The sequence below is a fragment of the Somniosus microcephalus genome, chromosome 5 (assembly GCF_052327205.1).
Source record: "Somniosus microcephalus isolate GS21.2 chromosome 5, FLI_Smic_1.0, whole genome shotgun sequence".
Classification (NCBI taxonomy): domain Eukaryota; kingdom Metazoa; phylum Chordata; class Chondrichthyes; order Squaliformes; family Somniosidae; genus Somniosus; species Somniosus microcephalus.
This window is the reverse complement of record NC_140991.1, coordinates 75,488,759-75,503,367: the sequence shown is the minus strand read 5'-3', so window position 1 is coordinate 75,503,367 and position 14,609 is coordinate 75,488,759. Positions and strand designations below refer to the sequence as shown.

General features: G+C 52.5%; 1 protein-coding gene across 1 annotated transcript in view; it reads left to right on the top strand.

Moving 5' to 3' along the window:
* malrd1 (MAM and LDL receptor class A domain containing 1) overlaps positions 1-14,609 on the top strand; it is a 408,505-nt gene that overhangs the window by 132,122 nt on the left and 261,774 nt on the right. The window contains exon 11 of the mRNA XM_085987833.1: positions 2,446-2,603. Within this exon, the coding sequence (XP_085843959.1) occupies positions 2,446-2,603 (158 nt within the window). The remainder of the gene's footprint in view (positions 1-2,445; positions 2,604-14,609) is intronic.

The window sequence follows — 14,609 nt, the reverse complement described above, 5'->3', positions numbered from 1 at the left end:
TCGTTTCCTCCTTGGTGCTGTCTTGCTTTACATGCCTTTATTATTCACCTTGGTTCTTCAATTAAAAAAGAAGCAATCCCGAGTACAAAGTACTAAGAGTCATGAAGTTATGATTAAAGTTAATTTTAATTTATTTTTTTCAATTAAGTTCATTTTTCTTTCTCTATTTCCTAACTGAAATAAATTCAACGTCTACCTAATGATACCTGTTTCTTTGCATCATTTATTCTTATAGATGTAATTAAAATCTCTGACGTACACTTAAAAATAAATCAAAAACCATTTACAATGCACTTGGAGTGAGTGAGACTCCATTTAAGATGCTCCTTAAACCTACCTCTTTGACCAAGCTTTTGGTCACTTACCCTAATTTATCCTTATGTGGATCAGTGTCAAATTTTGTGCCTTAAAATATTCCTGTGCAGTGCCTTGGGACGTTTTACTATGTTAAAGGTGCTATACAAATACAAGTTGTTGTTGTTGTTGATAGAGAGAAAAAATCCAACATCCCAATCAATAATTAAAGTGAAAGGGGAATTACAGGAAACTTTCTGATATCCGGCACTGACGGGACCGAGCTGGTGCCGTAACATCAAAAGTGCTGGACATACCAGAGTTAATGTTCAAACATACGGAACTGAGAAGCTCCGTGTGAATCAACAAACCCAACAGCTTCAAAACAGTCGGCTGCAGCTGCAAGCGTCTGTAGCTGAAGCTGTTGCTATAGCTACAGACCTTGCAGTGCTTGACTGGGAAAAAAAAAGCAACGAGAACTAAAAAAACATATAGAAAATGGCTCCTGATTTTTGCCGTTAGATCGAGTATTCCGGACATATAACCTCCGGATAAACCAAAGTTTCCTGTATTCCAGAATATAAAAATATGACAAAAAAATAAATGACTAAAAGGCAATACAGGTTTCAATGCTTGTGACATCCTGAGTACACCCTCTTGACGTTTATGAAGCAGGTTTATGCTGAGGAAGGAGTTTAACACCATTACTCAGTGGGCTCGATTTTCAGTGTGCCGTGGAGTCGGGATTGGAGGCGTGCGGGGGGTTAAATTCCCGAAATCGGGGGTCCCGACACCATCCCGCCCCCAACCTGCCTCCATGCCAGTTTCAAAGGGGGCGGGTACCCGCCCCGCGCTGGGACCTGCCTCCCCGAGGCGGGAAGGGATTAGTGCCAATTTACTGTCTGTTAACAGGTAGTTAACAGGCAGTTTTTAGCCTAATCCCTATTTTTAAGCTTGAACTGTGGGATTCCCGACGGCTCCAAATTATGTCAAGTTGGAGGAGTCGGGCCGTCGGGTTGAAGGGCTTGGAGGGGTCAAGATGTCGGTGTTCAGGTGAGTGATGTGTGCATGAGTGCAAAGGTAAGTGTGTTTGGTGTGTCTAAAGTGATTAAAGAAGTGTAAATTACCTTTTCTTACCTTTTCAGCCTTCCTTCCTTAAGGTTCGGGGAGCCCCTCATCTCACCGGCACAGAAAGCAGAATGGCTGCGAGCTGTCAAAAGTGACAGCCTGCAGCTTTCTGTGCAAGAGAGATTTCTAACTGAGTCTGTGGTGAAGAACTCATGTTAGAAGTAAGACTGTCAGTGTGAAACACTGAAATTTCATCTGTCAAAATCTCTTGACAGATGAAATTTCAGTCCGTGACGTCACCTGCTGCTGGGTGGCCCTTAATTGGCCTGCTGAGCCCGCTGAGTGGGCTCAACAAGGTCAATCAAGTTAAAATCGCATGGATTGGCTGCATCTCAATGGAGGCGGGACTACAACCCCGAAAGTTGTAGTCCCGCCTCCAACCCGACTCCTGAATGAAAATCCAGCCCAGTGTGTTCGAATGGTACAGGGCATTGATACGCACTGACTTTTTCTTGTTTTCTTATGATGCAGCTGTAAGCTAGGCTGGGTGGTCAAATTGTCTTTTCTCATTCATGAAATTCATGTTCTTTTTTATGTATGACACAGACACTCAGATATGCTAAATTAATGTTGCATTCCCTACAATGTAGTATTGTACCAACACAGTGCGCCATTGTGGGCAAAGATTCCTAACTCCAGTCTCACGTGCTAGTTCCCTAATCTTGGCCAGGTTACTAAGATGAGGTGCAGAATGGAAGCTGGACACTTCCTGACTGTGGAGAGGTAAAAATTCAAATCGAGCGACTGTTGGACATCCTCACTTACCAGCTTGTTAAAGAGTGACCCTTGCGGGAGTCTGAGCACAAGTTTCCTAACTGTCCTGTGGGTCAAGAAATTGTAAGTGGTGATGTGAAAGGACCAAATGGGGGAGGGGGAGAAAATTGAAGGAGGGGTAGAAGACCTAATTGTACTGTTTGCTGTTATATATCACAACCCTACTACTGGAAGATAACTATTATATTTACTTTTACTCACCAGAAAAACTTGTCAATCTCCTAATTGTTAAAAATATATTCTTTGCAGGTCACTTTATGTATCTTGAAGCTATTCCTGGAGGTTTGAAGGGTGACAAAGCCCATATGAGCAGTTCATTGTGGAAGGAATCAAGTGCCAAATGCACTCTTTCATTCTGGTATTATATGTCGCAAAGAGCTACAGGCATTATAAGAGTTCTTATTAAGGTAAGGGTATGGCCGTAGTAAGGAAAGTGAAAGTGGACATGGAATTTGACCAATACTGTTTAGATTGCAGTGTTTCATGACAATGAGCGTTATACCTAATAGTGATTTATCCAACACTGCAATCCCAATAGTGCTATCATAAATGGATTTCAGTTCCACGGTACAACTTGTAATTCACTAACAGATCAGGGCCATGAAATTCAATGGAGCCACAACTGTTTCTCGGGCATAAAATGGGTGCCTAAGCATCCAATATGGAGGGTGGGGCTCAATGTGCACCAGAAGTGCGCCACCCTCCACATTGATGAACGCAGAAAAAGAGGCGTCCAGGGTCTGCACCTGAAACAGGAGTTAGGCCCTTTGCATGTGCAAATAGGGGGCCTTCAGCCTATTTAAGCCCCCCTTTGTAAAATTTGGCTACCCTGAACACAGCCAGCGCCAGACCTTAAAGGGATTCCTGCAAGCTGCCACGACGAAGGCAAATTTTTAAAAAATACTTCCTGGAATGTGGAGCCGGGAGATGCAGGAATGCTCATCCTGGTTCCACATTAAAACCATAAGCTGTTTCCGGCTACCACTCACCCACCTCCCGAATGCTCCTCTCCCTCTCCCGATCTCTGTCTCACGCCCTCTCCCGATCTCTGCCTCGCTCCCTCTCCCGATCTCTGCCTCGCTCCCTCTCCCGATCTCTGTCTCACTCCCTCTCCCATTCACTGCCTCACTCCCTCTCCCATTCACTGCCTCACTCCCTCTCCCGATCTCTGCCTCGCTCCCTCTCCCGATCTCTGCCTCGCTCCCTCTCCCATTCACTGCCTCACTCCCTCTCCCAATCGCTGTCTCACTCCCTCTCCCGATCTCTGTCTCGCTCCCTCTCCCAATCGCTGTCTCACTCCCTCTCCCGATCTCTGTCTCACTCCCTCTCCCATTCACTGCCTCACTCCCTCTCCCGATCTCTGCCTCGCTCCCTCTCCCGATCTCTGTCTCGCTCCCTCTCCCAATCGCTGTCTCACTCCCTCTCCCGATCTCTGTCTCGCTCCCTCTCCCGATCTCTGCCTCGCTCCCTCTCCCGATCTCTGTCTCACTCCCTCTCCCATTCACTGCCTCACTCCCTCTCCCGATCTCTGCCTCGCTCCCTCTCCCGATCTCTGTCTCACTCCCTCTCCCATTCACTGCCTCACTCCCTCTCCCGATCTCTGCCTCGCTCCCTCTCCCGATCTCTGTCTCGCTCCCTCTCCCATTCACTGCCTCGCGCCCTCTCCCGATCTCTGCCTCGCTCCCTCTCCCGATCTCTGCCTCGCTCCCTCTCCCATTCACTGCCTCACTCCCTCTCCCAATCTCTGTCTCGCTCCCTCTCCCGATCTCTGCCTCGCTCCCTCTCCCAATCGCTGTCTCACTCCCTCTCCCATTCACTGCCTCACTCCCTCTCCCAATCGCTGTCTCACTCCCTCTCCCATTCACTGCCTCACTCCCTCTCCCGATCTCTGTCTCGCTCCCTCTCCCGATCTCTGTCTCACTCCCTCTCCCATTCACTGCCTCACTCCCTCTCCCGATCTCTGTCTCGCTCCCTCTCCCGATCTCTGCCTCGCTCCCTCTCCCAATCGCTGTCTCACTCCCTCTCCCATTCACTGTCTCACTCCCTCTCCCGATCTCTGTCTCGCTCCCTCTCCCGATCTCTGCCTCGCTCCCTCTCCCAATCGCTGTCTCACTCCCTCTCCCAATCGCTGCCTCACTCCCTCTCCCATTCACTGCCTCACTCCCTCTCCCATTCACTGCCTCACTCCCTCTCCCGATCTCTGCCTCGCTCCCTCTCCCGATCTCTGCCTCGCTCCCTCTCCCGATCTCTGCCTCACTCCCTCTCCCGATCTCTGCCTCGCTCCCTCTCCCGATCTCTGCCTCGCTCCCTCTCCCAATCTCTGTCTCGCTCCCTCTCCCATTCACTGCCTCACTCCCTCTCCCAATCGCTGTCTCACTCCCTCTCCCATTCACTGCCTCACTCCCTCTCCCGATCTCTGCCTCGCTCCCTCTCCCAATCTCTGTCTCGCTCCCTCTCCCATTCACTGCCTCGCTCCCTCTCCCAATCGCTGTCTCACTCCCTCTCCCATTCACTGCATCGCTCCCTCTCCCAATCGCTGTCTCACTCCCTCTCCCAATCGCTGTCTCACTCCCTCTCCCGATCTCTGCCTCACTCCCTCTCCCGATCTCTGCCTCGCTCCCTCTCCCGATCTCTGCCTCGCTCCCTCTCCCAATCACTGCCTCACTCCCTCTCCCGATCTCTGCCTCACTCCCTCTCCCGATCTCTGCCTCGCTCCCTCTCCCGATCTCTGTCTCGCTCCCTCTCCCGATCTCTGCCTCGCTCCCTCTCCCAATCTCTGCCTCGCTCCCTCTCCCGATCTCTGCCTCGCTCCCTCTCCCGATCTCTGTCTCGCTCCCTCTCCCGATCTCTGCCTCGCTCCCTCTCCCAATCGCTGTCTCACTCCCTCTCCCGATCTCTGCCTCACTCCCTCTCCCGATCTCTGCCTCACTCCCTCTCCCGATCTCTGCCTCGCTCCCTCTCCCGATCTCTGCCTCACTCCCTGTCCCGATCTCTGCCTCGCTCCCTCTCCCAATCGCTGTCTCACTCCCTCTCCCATTCACTGTCTCACTCCCTCTCCCGATCTCTGCCTCGCTCCCTCTCCCGATCTCTGCCTCACTCCCTCTCCCAATCGCTGTCTCACTCCCTCTCCCAATCGCTGTCTCACTCCCTCTCCCAATCGCTGTCTCACTCCCTCTCCCAATCGCTGTCTCACTCCCTCTCCCGATCTCTGCCTCACTCCCTCTCCCAATCGCTGTCTCACTCCCTCTCCCGATCTCTGTCTCACTCCCTCTCCCATTCACTGCCTCACTCCCTCTCCCGATCTCTGCCTCGCTCCCTCTCCCGATCTCTGTCTCGCTCCCTCTCCCGATCTCTGCCTCGCTCCCACTCCCGATCTCTGTCTCACTCCCTCTCCCATTCACTGCCTCACTCCCTCTCCCGATCTCTGCCTCGCTCCCTCTCCCGATCTCTGTCTCACTCCCTCTCCCATTCACTGCCTCACTCCCTCTCCCGATCTCTGCCTCGCTCCCTCTCCCGATCTCTGTCTCACTCCCTCTCCCATTCACTGCCTCACTCCCTCTCCCGATCTCTGCCTCGCTCCCTCTCCCGATCTCTGTCTCACTCCCTCTCCCATTCACTGCCTCACTCCCTCTCCCGATCTCTGTCTCGCTCCCTCTCCCGATCTCTGCCTCGCTCCCTCTCCCGATCTCTGTCTCGCTCCCTCTCCCATTCACTGCCTCACTCCCTCTCCCGATCTCTGCCTCACTCCCTCTCCCGATCTCTGCCTCGCTCCCTCTCCCATTCACTGCCTCACTCCCTCTCCCGATCTCTGTCTCGCTCCCTCTCCCATTCACTGCCTCACTCCCTCTCCCGATCTCTGCCTCACTCCCTCTCCCGATCTCTGCCTCGCTCCCTCTCCCATTCACTGCCTCGCGCCCTCTCCCGATCTCTGCCTCGCTCCCTCTCCCGATCTCTGCCTCGCTCCCTCTCCCATTCACTGCCTCACTCCCTCTCCCGATCTCTGCCTCACTCCCTCTCCCAAGCTCTGTCTCGCTCCCTCTCCCGATCTCTGCCTCGCTCCCTCTCCCAATCGCTGTCTCACTCCCTCTCCCATTCACTGCCTCACTCCCTCTCCCGATCTCTGTCTCGCTCCCTCTCCCGATCTCTGTCTCACTCCCTCTCCCATTCACTGCCTCACTCCCTCTCCCGATCTCTGTCTCGCTCCCTCTCCCGATCTCTGCCTCGCTCCCTCTCCCAATCGCTGTCTCACTCCCTCTCCCATTCACTGTCTCACTCCCTCTCCCGATCTCTGCCTCGCTCCCTCTCCCGATCTCTGCCTCGCTCCCTCTCCCAATCTCTGTCTCGCTCCCTCTCCCATTCACTGCCTCACTCCCTCTCCCGATCTCTGCCTCGCTCCCTCTCCCAATCGCTGTCTCACTCCCTCTCCCATTCACTGCCTCACTCCCTCTCCCGATCTCTGCCTCGCTCCCTCTCCCGATCTCTGCCTCGCTCCCTCTCCCAATCGCTGTCTCACTCCCTCTCCCGATCTCTGCCTCACTCCCTCTCCCGATCTCTGCCTCGCTCCCTCTCCCGATCTCTGCCTCGCTCCCTCTCCCGATCTCTGCCTCGCTCCCTCTCCCAATCGCTGTCTCACTCCCTCTCCCGATCTCTGCCTCACTCCCTCTCCCGATCTCTGCCTCACTCCCTCTCCCGATCTCTGCCTCGCTCCCTCTCCCGATCTCTGCCTCACTCCCTCTCCCGATCTCTGCCTCGCTCCCTCTCCCAATCGCTGTCTCACTCCCTCTCCCATTCACTGTCTCACTCCCTCTCCCGATCTCTGCCTCACTCCCTCTCCCAATCGCTGTCTCGCTCCCTCTCCCGATCTCTGCCTCACTCCCTCTCCCGATCTCTGCCTCGCTCCCTCTCCCGATCTCTGCCTCGCTCCCTCTCCCAATCTCTGTCTCGCTCCCTCTCCCATTCACTGCCTCACTCCCTCTCCCAATCGCTGTCTCACTCCCTCTCCCATTCACTGCCTCACTCCCTCTCCCGATCTCTGCCTCGCTCCCTCTCCCAATCTCTATCTCGCTCCCTCTCCCATTCACTGCCTCGCTCCCTCTCCCAATCGCTGTCTCACTCCCTCTCCCATTCACTGCCTCGCTCCCTCTCCCAATCGCTGTCTCACTCCCTCTCCCAATCGCTGTCTCACTCCCTCTCCCGATCTCTGCCTCACTCCCTCTCCCGATCTCTGCCTCGCTCCCTCTCCCGATCTCTGCCTCGCTCCCTCTCCCAATCACTGCCTCACTCCCTCTCCCGATCTCTGCCTCACTCCCTCTCCCGATCTCTGCCTCACTCCCTCTCCCGATCTCTGCCTCGCTCCCTCTCCCGATCTCTGTCTCGCTCCCTCTCCCGATCTCTGCCTCGCTCCCTCTCCCAATCTCTGCCTCGCTCCCTCTCCCGATCTCTGCCTCGCTCCCTCTCCCGATCTCTGTCTCGCTCCCTCTCCCGATCTCTGCCTCGCTCCCTCTCCCAATCGCTGTCTCACTCCCTCTCCCGATCTCTGCCTCACTCCCTCTCCCGATCTCTGCCTCACTCCCTCTCCCGATCTCTGCCTCGCTCCCTCTCCCGATCTCTGCCTCACTCCCTCTCCCGATCTCTGCCTCGCTCCCTCTCCCAATCGCTGTCTCACTCCCTCTCCCATTCACTGTCTCACTCCCTCTCCCGATCTCTGCCTCGCTCCCTCTCCCGATCTCTGCCTCACTCCCTCTCCCAATCGCTGTCTCACTCCCTCTCCCAATCGCTGTCTCACTCCCTCTCCCGATCTCTGCCTCACTCCCTCTCCCAATCGCTGTCTCACTCCCTCTCCCGATCTCTGTCTCACTCCCTCTCCCATTCACTGCCTCACTCCCTCTCCCGATCTCTGCCTCGCTCCCTCTCCCGATCTCTGTCTCGCTCCCTCTCCCGATCTCTGCCTCGCTCCCTCTCCCGATCTCTGTCTCACTCCCTCTCCCATTCACTGCCTCACTCCCTCTCCCGATCTCTGCCTCGCTCCCTCTCCCGATCTCTGTCTCACTCCCTCTCCCATTCACTGCCTCGCTCCCTCTCCCGATCTCTGCCTCGCTCCCTCTCCCGATCTCTGTCTCACTCCCTCTCCCATTCACTGCCTCACTCCATCTCCCGATCTCTGCCTCGCTCCCTCTCCCGATCTCTGTCTCACTCCCTCTCCCATTCACTGCCTCACTCCCTCTCCCGATCTCTGTCTCGCTCCCTCTCCCGATCTCTGCCTCGCTCCCTCTCCCGATCTCTGTCTCGCTCCCTCTCCCATTCACTGCCTCACTCCCTCTCCCGATCTCTGCCTCACTCCCTCTCCCGATCTCTGCCTCGCTCCCTCTCCCATTCACTGCCTCACTCCCTCTCCCGATCTCTGTCTCGCTCCCTCTCCCATTCACTGCCTCACTCCCTCTCCCGATCTCTGCCTCACTCCCTCTCCCGATCTCTGCCTCGCTCCCTCTCCCATTCACTGCCTCGCGCCCTCTCCCGATCTCTGCCTCGCTCCCTCTCCCGATCTCTGCCTCGCTCCCTCTCCCATTCACTGCCTCACTCCCTCTCCCGATCTCTGCCTCACTCCCTCTCCCAATCTCTGTCTCGCTCCCTCTCCCGATCTCTGCCTCGCTCCCTCTCCCAATCGCTGTCTCACTCCCTCTCCCATTCACTGCCTCACTCCCTCTCCCGATCTCTGTCTCGCTCCCTCTCCCGATCTCTGTCTCACTCCCTCTCCCATTCACTGCCTCACTCCCTCTCCCGATCTCTGTCTCGCTCCCTCTCCCGATCTCTGCCTCGCTCCCTCTCCCAATCGCTGTCTCACTCCCTCTCCCATTCACTGTCTCACTCCCTCTCCCGATCTCTGTCTCGCTCCCTCTCCCGATCTCTGCCTCGCTCCCTCTCCCAATCTCTGTCTCGCTCCCTCTCCCATTCACTGCCTCACTCCCTCTCCCGATCTCTGCCTCGCTCCCTCTCCCAATCGCTGTCTCACTCCCTCTCCCATTCACTGCCTCACTCCCTCTCCCGATCTCTGCCTCGCTCCCTCTCCCGATCTCTGCCTCGCTCCCTCTCCCAATCGCTGTCTCACTCCCTCTCCCGATCTCTGCCTCACTCCCTCTCCCGATCTCTGCCTCGCTCCCTCTCCCGATCTCTGCCTCGCTCCCTCTCCCGATCTCTGCCTCGCTCCCTCTCCCAATCGCTGTCTCACTCCCTCTCCCGATCTCTGCCTCACTCCCTCTCCCGATCTCTGCCTCACTCCCTCTCCCGATCTCTGCCTCGCTCCCTCTCCCGATCTCTGCCTCACTCCCTCTCCCGATCTCTGCCTCGCTCCCTCTCCCAATCGCTGTCTCACTCCCTCTCCCATTCACTGTCTCACTCCCTCTCCCGATCTCTGCCTCGCTCCCTCTCCCGATCTCTGCCTCACTCCCTCTCCCAATCGCTGTCTCACTCCCTCTCCCATTCACTGCCTCACTCCCTCTCTTAATCACTCCCTCACTCCCTCTCCCAATCGCTGTCTCACTCCCTCTCCCAATCGCTGTCTCACTCCCTCTCCCAATCGCTGCCTCACTCCCTCTCTTAATCACTCCCTCACTCTCTCTCCCGATCTCTGTCGTGCTCCCTCTCCCAATCGCTTAACCGCTCTTCTGGTTGCCCCCTCCCTCCCAGCCATTCCCTCCCTCCCGATCTCGCAGTCACTCCCTCCCTCCAAATTGCTTTCCACTCTCTCCCAGTCACTCCTTCCCTTCTGATCACTGCCCCTGTCCTCCAGGACCGACCTGAGGGCGGCTATCAGTGACACAGTAGGTTGCAGAAAGAAAGAGAGAAAAATATGCATTTCTGAAATATTAACTAAGGCAGAGTGTTCATAATTAAAATCGTGTTGAGTACAAAGATTACCCATTTATCACCAACTGACCTGAAAAATTATTAAAATGCCAAACAGCAAAATCATAATTTTTTAAACTATATTAAAGTGCACCAGAATCTTCAACTTCCCACCAATCTCCAGACACACTTGTGTCTCTGTGAAAATGATTAAAGAATTATAAAAATGATCCTGATAGGTATAATTTTTATGTGATTAATCAGTTAATTTGGTTTGCTGACAGTGAGCTGATAAGAAACTGATATAATTATCCTCTAAATCCTTATTCCTGTTCTAGTCTCTACACTTAATCAACATCTGGGTGTTCCTTTTTTAATTAAAGCATGTTCCCTTTTATTACCCAACAAACTGAGATCTACTGGATGTTTTTTACGTCAAACAATATTTATTTTTTATTGCTGTGAAGTATCATTTACACTGATTGCTAAAAGTTGCTTTATTAGGTGAAATGTTAGAGCAAGTAATAAAAGTAGAAATTAATACAATTCTTCTGTGATACCTTATAACATCGACTGTTACTGTACAATATCAGCCAGGAAACTTAAGCATCAAGATATTGTTTGACAAACCTACTGGAGATTTTTGAGGATGTAACTGGTAGAATAGATAAGGGAAAACCAGTGGATGTGGTGTATTTGGATTTTCAGAAGGCCTTTGATAAAGTCCCACATAAGAGGTTAGTGTGCAAAATTAAAGCACATGGGATTGGGGGTAATATACTGGCATGGATTGAAAATTGGTTAACAGACAGGAAGCAGAGAATAGGAATAAATGGATCTTTTTCGGGGTGGCAGGCGGTGACTAGTGGGGTACCGCAGGGATCAGTGCTTGGGCCCCCAGCTATTCACAATATATGTCAATGATTTGGATGAGGGAACCAAATGTAATATTTCCAAGTTTGCTGACGACATGAAACTAGGTGGGATTGTGAGTTGTGAGGAGGATGCAAAGAGGCTTCAAGGCGATTTAGACAAGTTGAGTGAGTGGGCAAATACATGGCAGATGTAGTATAACATGGATAAATGTGAAGTTATCCACTTTGGTAGGAAAGACAGAAAGGCAGAGTATTATTTAAATGGTGATAGATTGGAAAATGTTGATGTAAAAAGGGACCTGGGTGTCCTTGTACACCAGTCACTGAAAGCAAACATGCAGGTGCAGCAAGCAGTTAGGAACGCAAATGGTATGTTGGCCTTCATTGCAAGAGGATTTGAGTACAGGAGCAAGGATGTCTTACTACAGTTATACAGGGCCTTGGTGAGACCACACCTGGAGTACTGTGTGCAGTTTTGGTCTCCTTACCTAAGAAAGGATATACTTGCCATAGAGGGAGTGCAGCGAAGGTTCACCAGACTGATTCCTGGGATGGCAGGACTGTTGTATGAGGAGAGATTGGGTCGACTAGGCCTGTATTCACTAGAGTTTAGAAAAATGAGAGGGGATCTCATTGAAACGTATAAAATTCTGACAGGGCTAGACAGACTGGATGCAGGGAGGATGTTTCCCCTGGCTGGGGGGGTCTAGAACGAGGGATCACAGTCTCAGGATACGGGGTAGGACATTTAGAACAGAGATGAGGAGAAATTTCTTCACTCAGAGGGTGGTGAACCTGTGGAATTCTCTATCACAGAAGGCTGTGGAGGCCAAGTCACTGAATATATTTAAGGAGGAGATAGATAGATAGATTTCTAGACGCAAAAGGCGTCAAGCGGTATGGGGAGAGAGCGGGAATATGGTATTGAGATAGAGGATCAGCCATGATCATATTGAATGGCAGAGCAGGCTCGAAGGGCCGTATGGCCTACTCCTGCTCCTATTTTTCTATGTTTCTATTGTTATAGTAAAATTAATCGAGTTATTAGTTGAGAAATTTGACTATTTTTATTCATTCCCGGGATGTGGGCATCAGTGGAAAAGTTGGCATTTATTGCCCATCCCTAGATACCCTGAGAAGGTGGTGGTGGACCACTGCAGTCTATGTTTGCAGCAGTTTGATACAGATGAATGGCTTGCTAGGCCATTTCAGAGGGCAATTCAGAGTCAACCACGTTGGTGTGGGACTGGAGACACATAATAGGCCAGACAAGGTATGAACAGCAGGTTTTCTTCCCTAAAGGATAGTAATGAGCTAGTTAGGTTTTTACAGCAATCCAACTGTATCATGGTGACAAAACAAACGCAGAACAGGCGGGGCGGTAGCTCGGTCGGCATCAGGCTTCATTTAAATGCCACCGCCGAGCAGCAGGCAGCGAATGGGCATCCTGCCGCAGCTCGCCAATCGGGAAGGGCGGGAAAGCACTGTGCCGACCAACGAGCAAGTCGGGCCAGGAGGGGAGGGGCAGCAACCCCAGGGGGAGGCCTCGCGGTGTCTTTATGTTGCTCCAGAAGGAACACTGGTGTCTCTTGTGTTAATTGTATTCAGGTATTAATTGGGGACTATACTATTATTTTTATATATATATGAGAGAGAGAGAGAGAGAGAGAGTCGGAAGCTTATCTTGGGGGTGCACGGTATGTAATGTGTGACTGAAGACAAGGCTCTGGTATTCAATCCGTCACCACCTGGCTATCCGACTTTTACATCCTGGGCCCGCAACAATATAAACTCAAAATTTCATGGGACCTTTTTTTGAGTGGCGTCCAGCAGTCACTTTAAAGATCGCTGGTTAGGTCACTCAACACCTGGCACAAATCTTCCTATTTGTAACTGAGTTTCGTATTCAGGGTCCTACAACCGCCGTACGAGCTCTAACTCTAAACATTTGCATATTTATGGGACATAATGCCTGTTAGGTGGCTGGCCTGGATATTAAGAGGCACCCGAGCCAATATGGCCTCCAGCGCACGTTGGCCATAGCAGGTGCTTACATAAAATTAAGGCCGCGAAATTGGGAGCTGTAGTGCCGGCCATTAAAGCCAGTTTTGCTGGGGGGGAAAAAAGGCAGCTGCCTCGCTTCTGGCACGGAACGGGGTGGCCACCATTTTGGGCAACTTGGCAGTGCTGCCATTGCCTATGCTCGCTGCCCATATTTAAATGATGCAGATCATGACATCAATCAGCGTGCAATGCCTGAATTGACACACGACTGTGATTTTGGACATGGCCGCTCTTGATACCACCCTCTCCAAACCACACATGGAAGAACACATCTTTCAGGTAAGCTTCGATCTTTGATTCTGGACTGGACTTTTTATATTTTATTGGAGTAGTGGCTTGGTGCAATACATTAATAAAATTGTTCAAGTATGCAGGGAGTGCTGCTGGATGTTTGCAAGGCTTTGGGGTTAAAGGAAGGTCTCTGAGAACACCACTTACTCACAGTCCTGGAGGCTCTAGTTGCAGTCCCCCTTGGGCTGCAACATCACATGGAGATGAAGCAGAGGCAACAAAGGAAACAAGCTGCTCGCAGATGGAAGAGGAGGAAGCGGAAGAGGAGGAAGCGGAAGAGGAGGAAGCGGAAGAGGAGGAAGCGGAAGAGGAGGAAGCGGAAGAGGAGGAAGCAGAAGAGGAGGAAGCGGAAGGAAGGAGGCAACCCAGACAGCCCCTTTCTGGCCGGAATATTCGGGATTGAATCATCCGCCTGCAGCACCAATGAATACAATCCCAATTCCCCTTTCAACATTAGTCCCACACCTTACCTTCCCTCTGTTACTGACCATCACAACGTCCTCTTGGCCACGATGCTGAAATAACAACCAACACAAAGCAAAATTTTGAATCCAACTTTATCCATATACTAGCTGGGGGGGCCCGGCGTTGCCAGGGCAGTTTAGAGGGCCGCGCAGTTGACGGCCGGCTGCTGCCGCTCCCCCGCTCTGTGTCTCGGGCCAAGCTCCTCAGTACAAAGAAGGTTCACTCGGTTAATCCCGGGGATGAGGGGATGGACATATGAGGAGAGGTTGAGTAGATTGGGACTCTACTCATTGGAGTTCAGAAGAATGAGAGGCGATCTTATTGAAACATATAAGATTGTGAAGGGGTTGGATTGGGTGGATGCAGGGAGGATGTTCCCGATGATGGGTGAAACTAGAACTAGGGGGCATAGTCTTAGAATAAGGGGCTGCTCTTTCAAAACTGAGATGAGGAGGAACTACTTCACTCAGAGGGTGGTAGATCCATGGAATATGCTGCCCCAAAAAGCTGTAGAAGCTACATCATTACATAAATTTAAAACAGAAATAGACAGTTTCCTAGAAGTAAAGGGAATTAAGGGTTACGGGGAGCGGGCAGGAATTTGGACATGAATCTAGGTTCGGATCGGACATGGCCCTGTGGGTAGCGGAGCAGGCCCAGGGGCCGTGTAGCCTGATCCTGCTCCTATTTCGTGTGTCTAATTCTGTTAGATTCAGGAGGTGGTTCTGTGATAGTAGATTGGCGGTTAGGATCAGATCAGCCATGATCTTATTGAATGGCGGAGCAGGCTCGAGGGGCCGATTGGCCTACTCCTGCTCCTATTTCTTATGTTCTTATGTTCTTAAGCGGTTGTCAGGCTCAGCCCGAGTGACCCCA